Source organism: Coturnix japonica, chromosome 1 (assembly GCF_054131305.1).
Source record: "Coturnix japonica strain WE chromosome 1, WE-NBRP24, whole genome shotgun sequence".
Classification (NCBI taxonomy): domain Eukaryota; kingdom Metazoa; phylum Chordata; class Aves; order Galliformes; family Phasianidae; genus Coturnix; species Coturnix japonica.
Genome location: NC_140663.1, coordinates 109,910,161 through 109,932,476, shown reverse-complemented (window position 1 = coordinate 109,932,476; position 22,316 = coordinate 109,910,161). Strand labels below are relative to the sequence as shown.

At 34.9% G+C, this 22,316-nt stretch overlaps 1 protein-coding gene across 5 annotated transcripts in view; it reads right to left on the bottom strand.

Moving 5' to 3' along the window:
• The window catches only part of RPS6KA3 (ribosomal protein S6 kinase A3), a 71,506-nt gene that overhangs the window by 11,700 nt on the left and 37,490 nt on the right, over positions 1 to 22,316 (bottom strand). For 2 of the 5 annotated variants that reach the window (XM_015885307.3, XM_085550116.1), the window contains 13 exons: positions 22,039 to 22,120; positions 20,219 to 20,299; positions 18,199 to 18,278; positions 17,159 to 17,265; positions 15,294 to 15,331; positions 14,774 to 14,916; positions 11,577 to 11,647; positions 7,206 to 7,294; positions 6,883 to 6,947; positions 6,677 to 6,779; positions 5,755 to 5,879; positions 3,748 to 3,873; positions 2,518 to 2,607 (listed from right to left, as the gene is read on the bottom strand). In XM_015885307.3, the coding sequence (XP_015740793.1) occupies positions 2,518 to 2,607; positions 3,748 to 3,873; positions 5,755 to 5,879; positions 6,677 to 6,779; positions 6,883 to 6,947; positions 7,206 to 7,294; positions 11,577 to 11,647; positions 14,774 to 14,916; positions 15,294 to 15,331; positions 17,159 to 17,265; positions 18,199 to 18,278; positions 20,219 to 20,299; positions 22,039 to 22,120 (1,200 nt within the window). Of the gene's footprint in view, positions 1 to 2,517; positions 2,608 to 3,747; positions 3,874 to 5,754; positions 5,880 to 6,676; positions 6,780 to 6,882; positions 6,948 to 7,205; positions 7,295 to 11,480; positions 11,545 to 11,576; positions 11,648 to 14,773; positions 14,917 to 15,293; positions 15,332 to 17,158; positions 17,266 to 18,198; positions 18,279 to 20,218; positions 20,300 to 22,038; positions 22,121 to 22,316 lie in introns of those variants that run through there. The other 3 variants (XM_015885317.3, XM_085550120.1, XM_085550124.1) reach the window with 3 other exon arrangements.

Below are 22,316 nucleotides of genomic sequence, written 5' to 3'. Positions count from 1 at the left end.
CTGTGATGTTTCCTTCACAGTCAGATGCACAGCATTATGTTAAGATCATAAACATGTCAGATTTCAACATTAACTCTTGGGATCCCCTAAAGATGAGACAGTATGTCTTGTCTACCAAGCAAACTGGAAAAAAAAACTTAGTAAAAAACAATGTGACATAGGCACCTGAATAAAAGTGGAGAGAGAACAGTTTCATAATGTGAAATAAGGTTTCACAAACATATTTGGAGGTTCTTTTTTTTTTTTTTTTTTTCTTTTTTTTTTTTAAAGTCAGAAATAAGCACTTGGACAGGAAGACTGGATAAGCTGTTTGCAGGTTTCTAAAAAAGCTTCTGAAGAATCTTTTCTGCCAATGCTTTAAATAACTCAAAATGGGTCAGAAGTCCTGTTACATAATAGTAACTAAAATACATATAGTGGACTGGCACTGGAAGTTCCTAGGTAATGGACCAATGGAAGCTCTGTGTTTCCTCAGTTCTGACAGTTTCCTAGCCACCTCTACTGGCATTGTTGAAGGCAGGTTATCAAGAAGGACATTGATATAGCAATGCAAATCTCCTTCTGTTTATATGCTGTGTATCTGAAAAAGACCACTAATTACAAACAGAAATAAAACCCTGAAGAAGCCTACACTGTAAAAACAAACTTGGTGTTCTGAGCATCCATTGTTTTTTAATGCAAATGCCCTCACAAACCACATAAAGGCCAAACAAAAGTGAAATTTTCCACCTCCATTTAAATTCAAGCATTACTGCATTTATTCTTGGAAGATAAGAGAAGAAAAAAAGTATTTCTAGCCTTTCCAAGACATGCACTTAAATGCCAAAGTATCTTATTTCAGTATTTCAAGATAGAAACATTTAAATCTTGGTATGGAACTGACTGCAAAATTGAGTCAAATCAAAATTAAGTTTTATTTGCATAACAACATATTATGTTCCCAATCTGTTTGAGGCCTGATGGCCAAAGACTTCTTATGCTTTCCTCTGAAAGCATACCACTGTACTTTGAGACATACAAGTAATTTACACCACCCATTTACTATTAAGATGTTAAATTTTTATGGTAGTGGACATCACACAAGTTCCTAATGCATATGGATCCTATGCCTCTTTCTTCACACTAGACACAATTCTACAGACTTTGCTTAAGGAGTTGCCCTGAAGTAGGAATAATAAAAAAATACAGCCAATTATATCTTCCTCTGTGGTGTAAGGCTTTGTTTTGAAGTCACTTCTTGCATTCTGTATATTATAGCTGGTTTGAATGAAAGATGGCTCCTACTGGAAGACAACTGGCCATGATGAAGTATTAATCACAAAGCAGAAGAATTTGGTGTGAGGCAACTTTTTGAGGCTGCCCGGGATTCTCTCTTCTCAGCGAAAAAAAAAAAATCATTCATCAGATCAGCACTCACAGTAACCTTTGCATTTGTCTTCTCATCAGTAACATAATCTCTCATAAACAAATATGTTAACGTAGCACACAGTACTAAAAGCAATAGGAAAGCTGATGCAGATCCCACCTTAACAGAGAAGCATTTTGTTAGTTTAACTGCCCAATAGCATGAAACACAGAACATAGAATGTGGGGCTGTTACTGTGACATCCAACTTGCAATCAGGTAAGCTCCATGGTGGAGTAGCTTGTGTGTGACTACATCAGATCACCAAAGAAAGGGCCAAAACACACAGTATCAAAACCGTGAAGAAAAATTATTGTAGACAAACCTTAAGCTGAGTTCTGTAGTACCCAGCTCCATAATATTTACAAGCTACCGTTTTAAAGACTTCAAAATACCTGAGAAACTACTTTCAGTTGAGCTTAGCTTTCTGGAAATGGTTAGCTCTGTTTTGCTGGACCAGACTAAAGACTTCACTTTCTTGCAGACTAAAGACTTCATTAACTATATACTTTTTAAATTTTTAATTCTTTAATGCATAATTAAAGAGAAATCCAATTTTCTTTTTCTCTTAGATCATCAGAATCTAGTGCTTACTGTGAAAAATCTCTACCTCTCAACTTCTATTATTTGTGTTTTATAGTTAAAGCATTTCCACGGTCAAAAATATAATACAGGAAAAAATAGCTTCATATACGCCTCTATATGAAGACTACTTAAAGATACTTGATAAACAAAAGCGATAAACACAGGAGATTTTGCCCTATACTAGATACTACTTATTAATGTCCATGAAAACAACTTCAAGTCTTATGCTGCCTCAAACATCAAGTTCTCTGTATTAAAATTTTTCAAGGATGAACTATTTGATGGCTTAAGATTACACTCTACAAAAATACAAGCTTCTTTAAAAGATGACAGTGAACAATCTGTGTAGAAACTGAGTTCTGTTGTGTAAGTTGTGTTATAACAACTTGACTCTTACATAAATTAAATCTTAAATTTGAGATACTGAAAATCAGTAGCAAGCCTAAAACATATAGTTTGACATCTTTCAAGTTTAAAAGCTGAATGCTATTATAATGTACTAAAGGATGTCTTCAAAGAATCACTTACATCTTTTAGGGTAATAATATTTGGATGCTGCCCATAGCGCAGCAGGATTTCAATCTCCTCTGTTGGATCTCTTTTACTCTTGTCAATGATCTGTAAGAACAAACAGATATGTAAGCATAAGTCTTTTTGTGAATATTATATCGTGCATATAATATCCAGTGTACTTACTAGCAGAAACACATGAGCAATATTTATCACTGTTGGCAAGAGGCATGGAACATAAAAACCAAAGTTAAAGTGGAACAGCAAGAAACAACAAGTAATGCTGATCCCTCAGACAGTGATTACACAAGGCAGCTGGATGACTGGAGTCTCATCCACCAATCATTTAATAAAATAGGAAGTTCCTAACTTGACACGAGATGTCAGTTTGATGATGCTAATGAACTGATTTTTCAAAAGCTGATCTCAAACAAATATTTAGTGCAGCAAAAGAGAGTTAAGGAATCAACAATAAGAAAAGTATTTCCAAAGCTAATTTTGACAAGCATTCTACCGTGAAAGTTCTTAATGAATCTGTGAAGTACAGATATCAGTCTCTGATGTTTTCCATGTGCAAACCAAACATTATTTGGCTCTATTTACTAAGTATTCATCTTGTACTCATAAAAGTCCTTCTCCTTTTTTCTCCTTCTGAACTGAATTTCCTCTCATGTCTTCTTTATCTCACTCCTCCTTCCTCTTGGAATCCTAAAGCTCTTCTACTACCAGCATCATCCTAACAGACTGGATGCTGTTTTTTTTTCCTTTCTTTCTTTCCACGATTCTCTGAGGAGAAAAAGCTATAATGGAAGCAGCAGAAAAGCAAAGCAATCTACACAATAAATATTACAGCTTAGAAAATTAATGGCAATGCTTTTCCTCCAATTTCAAGAACTTACTCTAAATTGCAAGAACAGAAGTAATACCTGTTCTTGGCTAGAACGAGGATAGTTACAAGTATATAACTACCAAACTGAGTTTGGAGACTTTCCAGTAGAGAAATTGAGTGCAAGGATATGGGAAAACATTCTGAATTCATCTTTGCATTCTATGTGCAAGTAATGAATTGTTCAACAATTCAAGAAAATAATAGTTTCATACCATGGGATTAGTTTTTTTTTCCCCCTCTACTTTACAAGTCTGCTAATATACATCTTTGTTTAGTAACCATCCAATTCTACAGTGTTATGTAGAAAGACAATAAAAACAGACTTACGGCCCTTTTTTGTTTTATGACCAAGTAGTTACCTTTACAGCATATTCCATGTTTGAAGCTTTATGAACACATCTCTTGCAGATAGAGTAAGATCCAACTCCAATATCTTCTTTTACTTCATATCCATCAGTAAACTGGATGCTGTTCCTGTGCAACTGCTACCAAAATAACATTATCAATTGATCAATATTCTAAATGAAAAACTGGTATTTACATTAACAGCAAGTTTTTGAATTCCTAGTGATTTGCTTCAAATTTTAAACTGATGGCTATATTAGATCAAAGAGTTTTCAACAGACACTACCTTCTGTTTGATGCTAGTATGAGATAAATTCTATACATTATAAATGATGCTCACTGCACTTTCCAAACTGAAAATGTGACGTTCTTCTGCTTATGGATCTATTTATTTAGAGATAGAATCTCAGACAAAAGAAGATCAGAGGGCTACAGTTAGCGATAAAAAAAAAGCATCATTATTTCTGTCATCTAAATTGATGAATGTTTTCTTTACATGTGAAATGTCAGCTACAAATTTCAGGTGGTATTCAGTATGATTAGACTAACTGGAAATTTCATGGTACAACAATTAAAAATCCTGTCAGAAATTAAAAGCATGAAGGAGAAGTGTTCCAATTTTGTAAGGGAAGGAAATGGCTTTCTGGTATAAGGAATTTGTGCAAAGGATGCAAAGCATTTGCAGGAAACCATCTGGGTATCCTGCTGCAGAGAAAAGAGGAAATATGAGTGAGGAAGTGGTTGAGGGGCACAGAGGAAAAGCACTAGAGAGAGACTTTTACAAGAGAAGGAAGCCATATACAAAGAAAAAGAACATAATCCACAAAAGTATGTGGGAAAGAAGGAGCACAGAGAAGCTTTGGTAACTGTTAGCAAGACTTCTGGACCAGAAGTCATTCTGACAAGCATACCAAATCAAACAGCTTCTTAGAATTAAAAGGGGATCTACGAACCCTTTAAATTCAACATTTCATTACAAGTGAAAAGGGCAATGTGGACAAACATATTAGAACTACTCCAGACAGAGTAAAAAGAATGAAGAAATAAAAGCTACTCAGCTACAAAACATTCCTGCAGTGAAAATATAAGAAAAATCTGATCACACAGCATGTCATTTAGTTCCTACCTACACATCAATAAGAAGTTTCCACCACAGCTCAGGCCACTAGTTAGTTTTCCTCAGTAATTTTTTTTTTTTTCCTGTAGATGCATCTGCTTACATCCTGCTGACTGCAAACTGCCCAGTGCATGCCTTTAGAATGACCTCAGTCTTACAAGGAGGCAAAGCATGGCTCTCCCCCATTCAAGCATGAAGCCCCCTTCCTTATTTCACACAAGACTGCACCTAGCCAAAGCTTTGCTGTCCAAAAATAAGCAGCACCGGAAGTAAGAGAATGTATAAAAATAGCAGCTGCTTTAGACTACTAAAATTAACAACCACACAATTACTAACATAGGAGACACTACAGGAGTCATTCTAAAACCAGCAGGAAGCCAAAGCTTATGCATACTGCAACACTGACCTATAAGATAAACAAACAACCACAAAATGTCACAGCTTATTACATTTTATTTAAACTGGTTTGGGAGAGGTTGAATATATTCCTAAAATACATAGCAGTCCACAACACCCAGGCAATTGTATTCTAGTGCTTCCTACATGTACTATAGGAATCGATATTTTGGGCTGTAAAACTAAATGATGAAGCTGCCTATATTCCTCTTGATCATACAATCAAGGCTTGATATTAAAGAGTAGCTATAGTTTGGAGGATAGAATGCTTTCCTTTATGGGTTGAAGCCTGTTCACACTCACGGATGCTCAGAAATGAAAAAGGTCCTACACTTTCAAAGACCTTGCTTGAATAAAGTAATCTGATCCTTACATTTACTGTATAAAGCTGATAATGCCACTGTCACAGTGCCTCATTTTACAACAAAGGAAACATCCCTTCCACCAAGAGAGGGTAACACTACATAACTGACCCTTTTCCCCCCTCCTCTGATGTTGATGTACTCACCTGGACAATTGAATGCACTCCAACTGTCTGCATTGATTGGCTTTCATCATCTGATGCAATAGCTACAAAACTAAATCCGCGAAAAAGTTGATGTGCATTAGCACTAGGTGGAATACCAGGCGAATCTGAAAAACATATCATCTACTTACATGGCATAATTTTTTAAAATGAAGAGATGCAGTCAGGACTAAACTGAAGAGCAAAACAACTTTATTCTATGAAGTATGTAAACTGCAATTTGTATGAAGTATTTTTCAGTACTGAAATACAAGTACTGAATTATTTCCACATCCTAATTATAGCCACCATTGATAACCAAATACTTCAAAGATTGTATTACTGCTAGATAATGTTTTATAATACAAAACCAGTACTGTGCAGAAAATATTTCCCTACAGCAGTGTATTTATATTTATGGAGAAAGAATTCATAAATTTGGTAACTCACTAAATTTATAGAGACAAGAATTTCTATCATGTTTTGAATGGGTCTTTGTCAAGCTATGCAGAATCAGACTGCTCTCAAACAGCAACTTTATCCCCCAAAATCTGAAGTAAGTTCCAACATATACATAGTATGTAAAGATACTACCACAAATTAAATGACACCATAGGGTATCACTTTCAAGAGATGGACATGAATCATCTTTAAATTAACAGTGACTATTTGGGATTTAGATGGGAAAATTGAATTTATCTGTATGCTTTGTTGGTGAGGATTACTTCAATTTTTATATAGGACAACTCAATACTCCCTCCATGTTATATTAGCACTCAAGACTACAAAAATCCTTAAGAAATATGGAATATTTCTCTTTGAGTATTTGTTTAGCTCTGCAAAGCTTGCAAGAACAAGACACAGTCAACAGGAAAACTATTTCTAATATTTAAATACATAAATTGTTGAATTCTTCTCTTTTTACCTTTTGGAGTTTTTGCTGTGAATTCAGGATCAAAATAAAATGTATCTTCAGGTCTGCCAGTTGCAGGTTTAAAAGGGGGGTGAATTTCTCTTCTGTACAATTTCTAAAGAGAAGGGTAAGTCAGAGTGAATTGAAAAGTTTCATGACACCTACAAATACTTCTTAATTAAGAAGTTTATTATTATTATTTTTAATTAGGTACTCACATTCCAATCTATTTTGGAAAAGAAGGGATGTCTCTTAATTTCTTCTACTCCATCTGGACCAGCTCCTTTTTAAAGGAAGAATTACTTTCTTGGTCAAAAGGGATTACTAGGAAATTATATTTCTTATTACTACTAATTTTCTTTTTTTAGAAATGCAAATTAAAAAAAAGATATTTTGCTGTTCATCAGAAAAGCAAACAGGCAAGCTATGCTCTTCCTTCACAGCTTGCTTTAAACAAGAAGCTGCATATGTATTCAGTCAATATAATTACTATGTTATCAATTTTATGATCCAATTTAAAGCATTCCATTAAGCACTTTACCTAATCTGTTAGCTGGGTTCCTTTTGAAGAGCATTCGCAGAAGACTCTGCGCTTCGGGACTCAAGAACTGGGGCATTCCAAGTTTGGCCCTATAAAACAAAAATAATTAATAGCATACAAACATATTAACATACTTTGCACTTCCCTGGCCCTTTACAATTCAGCAAATCTGTATTCACGCAAAATAGCTTCAATGAGAAATTGCCTTCAGACATCAGAAACATAGCAAAAGTGCTGTCAGTCATGTAAACGTGTAATTTTAACTTATTCTGTTTTGAGTAGTATAATATTTTAAGTATTGACAGTGAATTAGGTAGAGGACGCAAAAATGTTAAAAGATGTACAAAAAGCAGAAAATAATTACAGGATAACAACTTACAAACTGTTGTAATCTGTTTTGATCCACCTTTTAAACAAGGTTTTTAACAAATGACATCAAGCAAGAAGATCCATTCTGCTAGTAATATAAACTGCATTCTAGAAGGTGTAAGAAAAGAACCACATAGGACATACATTAAGAACACCCATGCAAAAGAACAGAAAAATACAAGACAAATTGAATAAAGGTAGGACAGATCTTGCAAGATTAGCAGGTAAAAAGAAAAAGATTACTTTCCTCCTTTTGCCCATTCACTCCTCATTTACTTTCAAACACTACTTTGCACCTTACCAGTCATGAAGTTCTAGATTTTAGCTTTTGTAGTTGCTATTTCACTCTGTTTTCGGAGCTGTTATCTCTTTTTGCTCCACCCCATGTAACACTGGGCTGGTAATCTGCTCACTGTTACTAGGTTTCAATTTTGTTTTTTTGTTTTTTCCTTTTAACTGTGGTAGCAGTCAGGGTAGATCTAGATCCTGCCCATCTATCTCTTGTTCAACCTGTAGCTTGTCTGTAGCAATCCACAACACAAGCTTTCTCTCTGTTTTTAACAGAAGACATGATTTGCCTTGCATTCTAGCTACTTGTCAATGTTCATCTTTCTGTCACTTCAGTAACCACCATCATCAATTCACAGTTCATTGCTTTTAAACTAGAATTTAATAAATTTGCCATTTGCCTCTGCATTAAATAAGCTGGGGTGAAAAAGAGCCAACAGCAACATCAACAAAAAAACACCTATCTCCTTAGGACTCTTCTGTAATACACTACAGGCAGATCGGGAACAGCAGTATAAAGGTATAAGGTATCTGCTGTTATCCTGATTATCATGCTTCTTTAGCAGGCAAATTCTTATGCATTTTAAATGCAGTTATTCCTTGCACTTTCACTTGGTATAGAGTCTGTTCGCTGAGCTATACTGTAACATGAAAGCAAGAAACACATATGCAGAAGCTACAGTATCATTTTAAGTAAAACAGTGTTTCTGAAGAACAGAGAACAGATAACTATGACAAAAATCTGCAGTTACATAGGTGAAAATCTTTGCCCTACTACTGCAGTGCAAAACAGCTCTAGCTTTAGGGATGTAGCCTGAGAGATCAACTGCTTAGAAAAAAACAAATATTTCTAAAACTTGGCTAAAAACTTAACCACAATTTATCTTCCAAAGTGACTTGATAAACAGAGCTAGAACATTTAGAAGAACTGCTGGATGACTGGTATGTACTGCAGTCCATAATCGAGTGAGTAAGAGGACATTAACACAAAGCACAGAGACTATCAATGCATTCTTTCTGTCATGAAAGAGCACCTTCCACAAAAAACCCTTCAGTGGCCACTTGGCTCAATAGAAAGAACAAAATCACTGTGTCCTGAGGCTTCCTATAAAAAAGCCTATTTCCTATTTCTTAGGAAACACATGAGTGACAGCAATTTTTTGTTCTGACATTCCTGATGGATGAAGACAAAAAATTTTGTACCAAGGCAGACCATGTCAGTAAAGGAGAAGACTAAAAAAGTTAGTTTTATTGCTACCAAGTATGGTTTCTTCAAACTGCAGTGTTTCTCGGTTATAAGGGAAGCATACAAAAAAACCCAACAACCTGGTCTCAGCAAGAAATAAGGAGCCTGGTAAAACAAAACACCTTGTCAGATGAATGCTTCCCCCCCCCCCCCCCCTCCGATTTTTCAAGAACAGAATGTAAGAAAAGTGCTGTATCTTAGTGATACATTAGGAAAAGGTGAATTCAGATACACACTTGTTCATTTTAAACAGTTCAAAAGACAATAAGGTCAAATAGTGTATTTACTAACACACGCAAAATCAAATGAAAATATTCACTAATATTTAGGGGGCCAGACAAAAAATGTGAACTTAAAAATGTTTTAAAATATTTTTTTTAGCTGTTCATGTTATCAAAAACAAAACAGACTTGTATGTATGTTTGAGTGCTGCTCTGAAAGTAATGCCTCCTATTTTATTATGTAAGGCCATGACAGCAGAGGTGGATGCTGATGGTATAGCAGTAGAGGTTGAACCTCCCAGCCAGTATCACATTACATGTTGCTGCCATGTGACAGACAGCAGTAGTAGTGGCAGTCTGACAAGTGGTGCCTGATATGGAAGTGCCTAGGAAGCAAAAAGGTGGAGAATTTTCTACACGCAGAAAAAAATTGCACCCACTGACATTCAGCAATGCTTGCTCAATGTTTATGGAGACCAAACAGTGGATGCGAGCACAGTGAGGCACTGGGTGGTGTGTTGCAGCAGTGGCGACATGTGTCACCTTTTCTGGCACAAATATCTTCTTACTGAGTGAGTCACGCAGGCTCTTGTTCAATACTGGATAAGTGTATAGCTAAAGTTAACTATGTTGAAAATTAGTATCTTGTAGCTGAGAATTTACTCTATCAAATAGTGTTACTGTGCTCTTTGTATTGTTGTAGTTTCCATGGAAATAAAGAGGAGGCATTACTTTTGGAGTGAACTACATATGTACAGAATTGATGTACTGAACATTAAGATAGCTAAAAATTCTTTACTTCACACCACATTTTTTGTACAGCTTTCTGAAACAAGTAGCAGTTATAAAGACTAGAAGCTAAGGGAAATTGGAAAGGGAATTAGAGATGCATGCTTAGATGAAATCTGAAAGTAACTATGGATGTCAGTTAACTTGCAAGGAGGATATTCTACATGCCAGCTGAACACAAGATTTTTGAAGCACCAGTAGAAAGACTGTTGAGTAACAAAGTGGAGCCACATGCAGACAAGTAAATAAAGAAGAGAAATACATTATTTGAGACATGGATTAAAAAAAAAGCATGGCTCCTAATTTAAGTGTCAGCGCAGCAGAACAATCTCAGACTACTTTCTTCTAAACAGAAGGTGGGCAGAACTAGTTTATACTTGCTGTGGATAGAGTCTTTTAGTTAAAAACGTTCAATATGACCATGAAGATGAAAATTAGCATGGTGTTGAGATTAGGTAGAAATTAGCAGCACTAAACATACCTACAAATATGGAAAGAAAAGCAGGGGCAAAGAAGAACTACGTACATGCACTATGAATGCAAAAGCCAGGACGAGAATGCTTTCTAGCAGTCTTCGCATGCAAACTTCTTAGAAAAATATGAAAGAATTTTTAGAAGCAGGCTGTTGGTGCAAAAGTAGTGCTGGTTTTGATATTTAGTGGTAATGGGACAAAGGACGCTAATTAACTATTTGTATTTGAAGAAACAAATGAGAAAATTGAAACAGTCCTATGAGCTTCCAGGAGAAAACAAATGGTGTTAGTAAAAAATGTTTTGACACAGAAGTGAAACTATGACCTGATAAAACAGAATAGTTTGCACAGAGTTGGATTACAGTCATGAATATGGGACTATTACATTATAGGTTGTATTAGATCAAAAAAGATGTAGGGCAACAGTAAAGAAAAAAAGCAAGCCTTAATAGCAAAAACAAGTATGTTAAACTGCATGAAAGAAAGCAATTTCCACAATATAGCTAATGCAAAACCTACACTGCAAATAGCAGATAAAAATTTGAGCTTGGATAAGTCACAGGAGAATATGTAAGGGAAGCAAGCTGTTGGCAGCAGTAAATATAAAGTAGTAGGGTAAAATGCTGGTAAGAATGAGAAGGAAGAGAAAATACTTTCTCAAAAGAAAAAAAGCAATAAAATAAGGGAAAAATTGTATAGGAGATCAAAAAGGACAAGAAGGTTAAAATATTACGGACATAAAATGGGGAAGATAATATGGTTGTAGAAGTTGTTATTACAGATTAAAGAACTGCTATGAAATTCTTTGTACCTGGTAAGGGGAAGGAATAGAAAGGCAAATTAGATAGATGGCAAAGGGAATTAATAGGGAGTGAGGATTTACCAGTACCTTTGGAAATGAGGGAAGAGTAGAAATTAGATATTGCAGCCCGGAGGGCATCCCTGTAGAATACCTGATGAGATATATAAATAAGAGTGTACTCACTTGAGAATCATAGTCATGGTTTCTTTTCTGTCTTTCCCTTGGAAAGGTAGAGTACCAGTGAGCATTTCAAACTGTATAGAGTAAAACTTTCATCAATTACATTACCTGGACAAGAATCTAATTTTTGACAAAACTACTCAGCATCATCTTAACCTTCCAAAACTCATGCATATCAACAATCAAGTCTGTGTAAAACAACTTCTCATTGTACAGTTTAAATCACTACGAGCATTGAGCAGCCTCTGCTATTCTAATGCTGCAAAATATCTTCCTAGATTGATACCTTGCTTGACATGCTTTCATCTGAACAATTTAGCCTATATTTTTTGTGTAGCACTTCCGCCTTAAAAGTTTATTTTTAAAAAACTTGAGCTACGCAACTATATTTTAGTTTTGAAGAGAGTAGGACTAGAGGGAAAAAGATTCCCCTTTCAAAAGTTAGTGACAATTTGTCCTCACACAGAGGTAGTTAAAAAATATTAAAATGCTTAAAATCAGTAAATATATAGTCCTTATTGGAAGAGGGAAAAAGGTTAGTTGATTGATTGACAAAGACATGCATGATGAAAAAGTGGTTACTGTATATGTATACAGTGGAAATAAAGTCTGAAGGAACACGTAGGAACTACACAGTACATGCATGCACATTCTACAGTGCCTGGCAGAAGGCAATAGACACTGTTAAAATACTGATCTGTTCTGAAAGTGACCAAGTAAAAATAGATAAATATAAAGATATAAAGGAACTTCTATTGGGATGCAGTACTTCTGCAGGGATACCAAATCTGAGGTACAGAAAGCCATCTGGCAGCAGACACGGCAGCCAGCATTGAGGCAGGAATCTTGATTTTTGGTTTAAGAATTGCAAAACAATTTAGTTTTATGAAATTTCATGACATACACCTAAAGCCATCAAAACTAAAGTAATTATAAAATAATTCTCTGAAAAGTTTATGCAAGCTTAAGCCATCCTAAATACAAGATGTCCTCTAATCTTTCTGTTTCAATCCAAAAATTCAATCTTTAAGTATTTAAAATATACAGTGATAACTTCAGTGAATAACATGCAACTGAAGTTTTTTTTTATATCTGAAATGAGCTTTATTAAAATTTATTTTAAATTTCCGACTATCCTTAAAACCATTATCAGTAAGAGCTGCTAGGTACTTTGTACTCTATTGTTTTTTACATATATATTTCTATGTAAAATCTTGAAATTAATACACAGCCAACACAAAAAAGCTCTACTTTCAACTTTAATTGTTTTTACATAACCACCAGGAAGCTGTGCAAGAATTAAAGCGAAACTATCTTCTCCCCCCCATTTTAGAATGATTTGTTTTATAAACTACACTTAGCAATCATTTTTTAAGAGCAAATTTGTGTTGTTACATGTTATACTCAATTCGCGTACTTGAAATGGTCTAGATTAATAATAAAAAGCTTTTTTTAAAGCAAGCTCTTATTGGTTACAAGCATACCCACTTGTACAAACAGCTCAATAGGTGTCATTTGTTCCACTCCAACCCCTCCTCACAAAAGGACACTGTAGTCCCATGCCTACAGCCCAGTAGTACTTTAAGTCAACATTTGTCTTCTGTAGTTACCATTGGTTATTTATCTCAGCAGGAAAGTACCTCTACAAATCTGTGATGCTTCTGAAAACTTTAAATGAACATTTTCAGATGTCTGGCATCCATGAAAATATGCACTGTTTTAAGAGTATATTATAAGTTACTGCTCAATGATGGTTTACACATAATCCATGTCCTACAGCAGGAGACAGGGTGAAAAATGATTTATTACCTTCCTAGTCTCCATTTCTATGCTATAACTTTTGTTCAGTCTATATACTGTGTACTCATATTACACCATCAACACCTTAATTCTGAAACACCTTAATCTGAATTGAGTGGACAGATCCAGATTGCCTATGAAAGTCATCATCTGAACTAGAGACACACAAGAAAAATGTCTCAGAAAATATCACTGCATTCGGCATACTAATTTAGAGGATCTGCTCTCTAAGGACATATTTTCACATATAAAACTGAAGCCAAGGTGTATTGCTTCAGTGCATTTAGACCGAAAACTACAGCAGTCATGTCTAACATATTTCAGGAACTTTCAACACTAACATGCGCTTCATTAGCACAAAACTGTATTTTTCAGCTGTATCTAATAAAGTTGAAATTTAGCTATGTTTGTGTTTTAATCAACCAGAAATATTTTGCCACCACTTTGTAATTTTCCTCTAATTGACTGCATGCTCAAAGCCTACAGTAATGATTAAATGCGTTCATAATGATAAAATAAGCAGTTCTGAGAGTGTGTGTCTGTGCTTGTCTGTCTGGAGAGTTTAGTCATCAGGTGCTACTTTTACATAGTCAGTTTTCAGATCACAACAGCATTCTAGACGATTAAAATGTGATATGACGACATTTTCAGACACAGAAGTCCTTCTTGTACTACAAAGCACATATACTGTACTGTTGCATTTGTAGATGTACTACAGAAGCAGAAAATTTCCTTTAAAAAGTTGTTTTTGACTTCACAGCAAAAATGCACACAAAAATTATGTACATTAAAGGCCATTAAGCATTTCTAAAATATTGTCTGTCTTTTTTGTCTCCAAAGCCATATTTGATACACATATGTCCCCTGAACCTACAATCCAACAGAAGTTAGCTCCTTGCAGGAACACTGTAAGGTGGGTCCTCCGGAGCATCCCTATTCACTTAGTATCACTTACATTTAGTTCTGATATGCACAAACAACAGCTGTCTTTATCCTACCAAGCTGTAATTACACTGGAGACTTTTCAGGATGTTATTGCTCAGTTTCTTCCCTCTTGTGAATGATTTAATATTTAAAATTTGGATCTAGATGCCCCCCTCAACTTGGAAGACAGTATTTTTCCTGTATATAACTGCTGTTAGTCTCCATAATATTCAAACCACAATAGATGCATATTCTTTCAATTCAACAATCAGAAAAGGATGGCAAATTGTTGGTGTTGATATGAGACCTAGTCCACAATCTTGATCCAAACATTATTGTACTGTTGTTAATTTCCAAGTACTTCAAAATTTTCTGGCAGTTACAGTTCATTTAAAGGTCACCCTACACATTTAAATATTTATTGCAACAAACCTTTTAAAGCAGTATTGTTATTAAATCATTTACCAGAAACCTACCATTAAAACACCAAAAGACCACCAGTCTGCACTCTGTGTATGGCCTCGTCGATTAACGACTTCAGGTGCCATATATTCTACCGTCCCACAGAAAGAGTAGGCTTTTTTTTCATGATCAATCGATTCCTTACTTAAGCCAAAATCTGGAAGAAAATACAATAGTTCAAAATGTCTTTATTTACTCTGAATCAGTAATGGGCAATACCTTTACCACAATGTGAAATGTGATGCTTTTATCGGTCATAAATATACATGCCCAAATATACATACAGGAATTAAAAATTTCTCTGCCCAGAAGCCCCACCCCCAAACCATTATTTTATAGGGCCATAACATCAGATATACTTTCAAAACAATATAATGCATATTTTATCGACACCAAATTAATTGTGCTATCTGCTCCACAGCAGGAGCACCTACTAGTTAGAACTGCTGATTTTACTGCATTGCTCCAACAAAAAAGAGGGAGATTCAAAGACTATTATGAAAAGTCCATGTGTTGCAATTGCCTTTTGATTACCTGTTAATTTGATATGTCCTTCCTCATCAAGCAGGATGCTAAAAAAACAAACAAACAAAAAAACCCCAATCTTAATTACTGTTTCATCACATCTGAGAACTGACAGAACAGCACAAAGACATGCAGAAGTGAGCACATGAAAATGCATCATTAGGAGGAGATACTTCGAAAGTACACAATTTCTTATCCCTCAACTCCTTCTCACTAAAGATTATGAAGAAACAGATTCAGCATATCAGATTTTTATCTATTTGGTTAAATTCAGCACAGAATGTAATAAGCTAGCTTGAACTTTCAAGTTTTGACCGCCTGTAACATATATTTATTTTAATTAGATGTGGTAATGAGAGATATATTTCTATTACTCCTAAACTGAGCAAGAACTGTTATGCTCATGTATGTATGCAAAACATGCATTAATTTGTAATTATGGTTTCAAAGAATGTTTACAATTCTAAATAACATTAATATTGTTGTACCAAGGGACCCATATGGCCCCATAGTTAAGAGTCTGTTTATTGCAGTCAGAAAAAAAAGAGGCCACACATGGGAGACACCAACTCCCTTAACAACCACAGCATTAAATTGCAATGAGAAACAAACTAGATGTACAACACCCTTTTCCTTCTTCCAGTTTCCATAGCGGGAAACTGCCTCATAGTGCAGTCTGTAAGTTACTGCTGTTTCTTCCAATTTCAACTTTTGAAAAGATTTTGCATGCCAAAAATGAAAAGATGAAAAGATGAAAAGATTTTGCTGTTCAAGGCAGCAGTTACTTTGGTTTTTTATAATTATGATTCCTTTTCCCCGTGGAAACTAATTGTCATTCTGATTTGAGAATGAATCCTTATTCTCATCAGATAAGGCTTAATGTCTTAAAATTTGTGTTTTATTTCTAAAAGATGCACAAAAGAACAGGTTATAGTAATGGGAATTCTACATAACAGCTGAATTCTGTAATAATCATCACTCATTTTCTTTTCTTTTAATACTTGGCATGAGACAATTATCTCACAGACTTTTTAGCACAGCCATAATAGAGAAGTAGTAACATAAAGGTCAGTAGACTTTGAGATGTCCTGCCAATGAGGCGCAGTGTATTTAACCATATCAAGCACAACAGAGGAGAAGCACATGTTGTATCTTCATGTAGACTCCTTTCCAAATAGAAAGCAGTTCCGCAGCATACAATCTTTGCATTTTTATCTGAAATGTTTTAAAATTTTACAGATGATGTCACTGGCATTTCCTGCTTTACATCTTCAAACAATGAAAAAGTTATGGAAGACAAAGAACAGGAGACAGAATTCAATCCTTTGAATGAGATGCAACTAAGTTATTAAAGGGCAACACTACACTGCAGTTGTTAGTTCCAAGCTTAATTTTTCAGTGTAACTTCATGATTGCCAGTAGATTAAATAAGCACTTAACATAATTCTTTCATCTTTTAAATTCAAACTCCATTCTGCTCTTACTCCAGTATATTTTAAAAATCAGCTTTAGAAAAAAATGCTTATTTTTAAGCCTTCAAGTGTAATTCATTAGTAACAAAAAAAAAAAAAAAAAAAAAAAAAAAAAAGCGAAATATATGTCACTCTCATTGTAAAGGCACACACATTTCAGTATACTTCCTACTTACAGCAACATATAGGCCTTGGCATATCAAACTAGGCGCTTCATTCTGATTAGAAATGAAATCCAACTTTTTAATTTAAAGAACTACAAATTTCACCAACCTCCACTCCTGTTCAGTTTGTATAATAAATACATAAAATTAAAATTTAACAGCTAGAAAGAGAAGTGTTCTGGTTGAAGTGCTATACAAATCAAATTAATACGCTTCATTTGCTGCAGTGGATTCTTACTTTTCTGGTTTTAGGTCCCGGTATATTATTCCAAGACTATGGAGATGGTCTAAAGCAAGTGCTAATTCTGCTAGGTAAAATTTAACATCGTCTTCTGTGAACATCACCTGAAAAAAGCAGAACAATTATTTTACATGCAAACTCTGTAAAGTTTACATTAAAACCAAGTAAATAATCCAGAATTTGATTGATTGTAAATGAATTCTTGTTGCAGAATAATTCCTCTTAATACTCCCTTCCCTTGTTTATTAAAAAACAACTAGCAGTACAATGTTTGGTTATACAAAACCTAGCATTTAAAGAATTTTAGGAATGTGACCACCTCTGCATTGGATGTGAACATTTCATTTCCAGACAAAGAGATTAAAACTCAAATGCCTGAGTTTCTCCAAGACTATAAAAAAGAACACAGAATGATGGTAAAAACCCCAAGATGCAACCTGAGATTTAACCGTAGAAGGGGAAGAACAAAAACTGAACTAAGAAAATGGTCTTTGTAAGAATTAAAATAGTACATATATTCAATTCTGTAGATTTAAGGAAAAGATGTAAGCCCAAAGCTTATATAAAAAGTACTTACGTTACCTCTATAAATAAATAAATATATAATTTATTATAAATATATATATATTTATTATATATATATATATATATCTCCAATATTTAGCACAGGCACATTCATGAAGAGAAATCTCTACAAGAAACTGAAAGTTTCTGAAAGTCCATGCTCCATATTTTTCTGACACATCATATTCTGAGAGCAATAGGAGAAAAAAAAAATCTAAGCAAGGTGTAAATAGCAATACAGAAAGACTACTTATTTCTGAAAAAAATGGCTTAGACAATGTGAATTATGCAACAGCACGCTCATGAAATGATTGCTTGTGAGGAAAAGAAAACACCAAAACCAACTGTTAAAAAAAAAAGATATTTACAGATTCATTCAATGAAAATTGGCTTATAGAGAATAAACCTCCCTAATATAGGCAATTTATAGTAAAATTTTCTTAATATATGATTTTCAAATAAAGAAAGTTTACCTCTTTGGATAAACGTGTAAACAAGTCTCCTCCCCTGAGAAAATCCAAAATAAGATACAGCTTCCCTTCTGTTTGAAAAGCTGAAAAGACCAATTAAAAGCATTAAACGTTAGCTAATTCTACCCACAGTTAGAAGAATAATGTACACAATAATTCACTGTTTATCTTTCTTAATCTTTTATCCTCTTTTAAATTTATATAAAAAAATTATTATTATTCTTTTTTCCCCTGTGGAAAAAATATTTAAAACTATTAAATGCTACCCTATCATGAAAAAAGCAACTTTCATGCCACATAAATGAAAAGTGTATCACCAACATAATGTCTAAAAACCAAAACCACACTATTCTGGTACTTCAGCATTTGAAAGTAAAAAAGCCTACACTCAGAAGAGCAAATTAGTAACAAAAGTATGTAGACTAAAACTTCAGGAAACTCAGCTAAGCAGGGAGATCTAGTCTAGTTTGCAAAAGAGTGACAAGTAGATGGTGAAAGAGTGATAGAGAGCTGAGATTTGAATGGCAGGAAAAGAAATAGATCCTAAAAAGGAAAAAATATGAATTAACCAATAAAAAAAAATTAACTACTTGTCAATGTTATCTTCTTTTCAGTTTACTTTCTGCAAGATATTTTGAGAGTATTCATTTCCTCTCTTCAACATGAATACACTTTTATGGATATCTATGCAATTAAAATTAAATCAATTTTCATAGATTAGAATCAAAGAATCCTATGAGTTGTACTACATGACATTTAAATGCCCCTTCCAACTACCCTGCAATGGACAGGGACATGCACAGCTAGACTACGTTGCCCAGAGCTTGATCCAGCTGCACCGTGAAAGTCTCCAGGAATGAGGCATCAACCACATCTCCAGTAGCTCACCACCCTCACTGTAAAAGACTTTCTCCCTACATCAATCTTTAAGCTCAAAACCATTTCACTTCTTCCATCACCACAGACCCTGCTAAAGAGTCTGTCCCCTTTTTTCCTGCAGCTCTTTTAGATACTGAAAGGCTGCTATCAGGTCTCTCTGAAGCCTTTTCTTCTCCAGGCTGAACAGCCCCAGCTCTCTCAGCCTGTGCTCACAGGAGAGGTATTCTATCCCTTGGATCATTTCAGTGGCCCTTCTCTGGACATGCACCAACAGGTCCATGCTTCTCCTGTACTGATGACTTCACATCTGGATGTGATACTACTCCAGGTTAGGCCCTACCAGCACAGAGTAGAAGGGCAGGATCACCTCCCTCACCCCACTGGCCACAGTTGATGCAGCCCAAGGTACACTTGGCTTTCTGGACTGCAAGGGCACATTGCTCACTCATGTCCATCCACCAGTACACTTCCAGATCTTTTTTGGCAGGACTGCACACAAGCCTTTCATCCCCCAGCTTGTATTGGTAGTGACAGTTACCTTGACCCAGGTGCAAGACCTTGCACTTGGTTTTGTTGAACCTCATGAAGTTCACATGGGCCCACTGCTCAAGCCTGTCTAGGACCCTCTTCGTGGTATCCCATTCCTCTGCTGTGTCAACTGGGAGGATGGTTGAACTAGATGATCTTTGTAGGTCCTTTCCAACCTTGTGATTGTATGATTCTATGACTGCACCCCACTACCTGGTGTCATCAGCAAACTCGCTGAGACTGCATACAACCCCACTGTCAATAACATGGATGAAGATATTAATTTTAATGAATCTGTGAAGTGATGCCATTGCATATAAGGGATAAGAAATCAATTAAAGCAGTGAATGACAGAAAATATGTAAATAGATAACTGTCCTTTTTAATAACATAGAGGGCTACAGATGCCCCATCCTATAAAGAAAGACTTATTACTGTGTATGAAGTTAACGACATGCTTACAGCGTGTGAAAATTACTATACAGCAAGCCTTCACATGATCAAGAGTAAGACAGCATATTTTTTTGGGTCATTCTTTGAACTGCAGATAATGTTAGGTAGTACCTCGACAAGTGCTCATTTGTAAGATACAGATGTACTTTTTCCTCAAACTCACCATAATGTAACTTGACAATAAAAGGATGGTTAACTTCTACTAAGATATCACGTTCCATTTTTGTCCGAACTCGATCTCGAACTACAATAGAACATAAGCAAGATAAAGAAGACAGAAATCATAATATGAGTTAGAATGTCTCACACATTTCCTGCTTAGCTTAAAATCACATACAATAGTATTACAAATGTCTGTAGCCAAAGTTTGTATTTTCATTTTGAACAACAGTATGATAAAATAGACTTAAAAGAACTATGGAATCTTGGGCAAATCAAGTAATACGAGATCTCAAAGGAAGCTCCAATTATAGAAAAACAGTATTATTATTAAGATTTTAGTAGTACCCTTCATTTGCTTGAAACTCTGCTCTTCTTAAAACATGAAAAAATTGACGCTCAAGAGCATCTGAAATTGCAGATAGAAAGCGTGAAAAGTATGAAATCCTGTTAGCGCCACCTTCCTGCTCAAGACTTTTGCACCCTCAAGTGCTCAGTACCCTGAATTGTCTATTTTTCAAGTACTAGTTTCAGTATTTCTGTTCCCCGTACGCAGGCAAAACTAGAGTCACAGCTTGTACTGTACTTTTTATACATAAGATTAAGCCACCATTAAAAAGCTTTGGAGTCAGGCTATCAAACGTCTGTAAAAAGCAACTGCTAGATGATCTTTGACTCTAATTCTAAGCTAATAACAGTCCTGGGAATTAAGGGCTATTGAAAATATCAAAGGATTTTAAATGAGTGGAAATCAATTTCAGAAAAATAGGAAATAAATAATGAGAACAACACGTGCCACAAAGCAGAGTAATCAGAATATAGGAAACAGTTCAAAAAGCACTCACACCCTCACTAACAGGTTTAAAAGATGGCAAAGTATAATGAGATTCGAAATAGACATTTGGCAATAGATCTTAAGCAGAAAAATAATAATGTTCAACATTTTAATAGAGGTTCGATACAGTTGTGAAGCTTCTGTCTACAAGTCATTCTATAATATCTTCCAATTAAAAAAATATGTTAAAATTGCAAATCATGTTTATAACAGTAACAGAGGTGTTCCATATGTTGTCAGACCTATTTCAAAATTATTATTTCAATCCCAGTGCACTCATGACTTAGAACTATAAATAGATTGGAATATTAACAATGAAATAAAACAATAAATACACATTCAAGTTAAGGGATTAGTGCAAGAGGTTACTTTCATTTTCATTAACAATTAAAAAAGGACTCATTTTAGAAGTCATTTTTGCTCATTTAACTTAGCTAACTTCAGTTTTCGTCAAATATATTTATCTAAGAGCAAGTGCCAAAGTTCTGGGAAAAGGTACTGTACACTTCTGAAATTTTAAGAAATAATATAGACTTGAACTCCAGTGTTTAGAGCTTTTAAAATAAAACATCTGGCACAATGCACTTTTAAATATTATAACAAATACCAAACGAGCAAATAGTACTAACTGTTATCTTCTGTGATACACAGCAAATGAAATAAGGAAGGACATTAAGTTTCAGATCACAGCTCAGGGGCAAGTCAGGCAGCAGATGAAACAACTACTCTTTTAAGCCACCACCACTGAGAAAGATCTAACACTCAGCATGGTAAAGAACCAAATCTACTTCCTTCCATAATTCTATCAATATTGTACTGTTCACTAAATCCATTACAATACAGCATTACAATATAAATCGCTATATTCTGCTATTTGCTCTTAACAGAAGTAGCTAAGATGCATGCAATCTGCAAAGTACTCATACGTAAAGATTCCTTTGTAACAATGCCTATGATTTCCCTACCCCCCTGCTCCAAACAGTGCTTACCTTTCAACGTGGCCTTTTTCAGCACCTTCATTGCATAAAGCTGCCTGGCATCTGACCCTGAGATTTTTTTGACAAGAAATACCTGCAGAGAGAATTAAAAAGAATTCTTAAAAGAAAAGAAACACAAGCCAGATGAATATGATTTGCTACGAAATTTGAGTAAATAGTATTCCAATGAAACTCATCCTTGTTACTCCCTCCTAATTCTACTATTAGTTGCATCATTCTTTAACAGTTCTCTTTAGATCCTGCTGAACAGAAATAGAAGATTCCTTGCA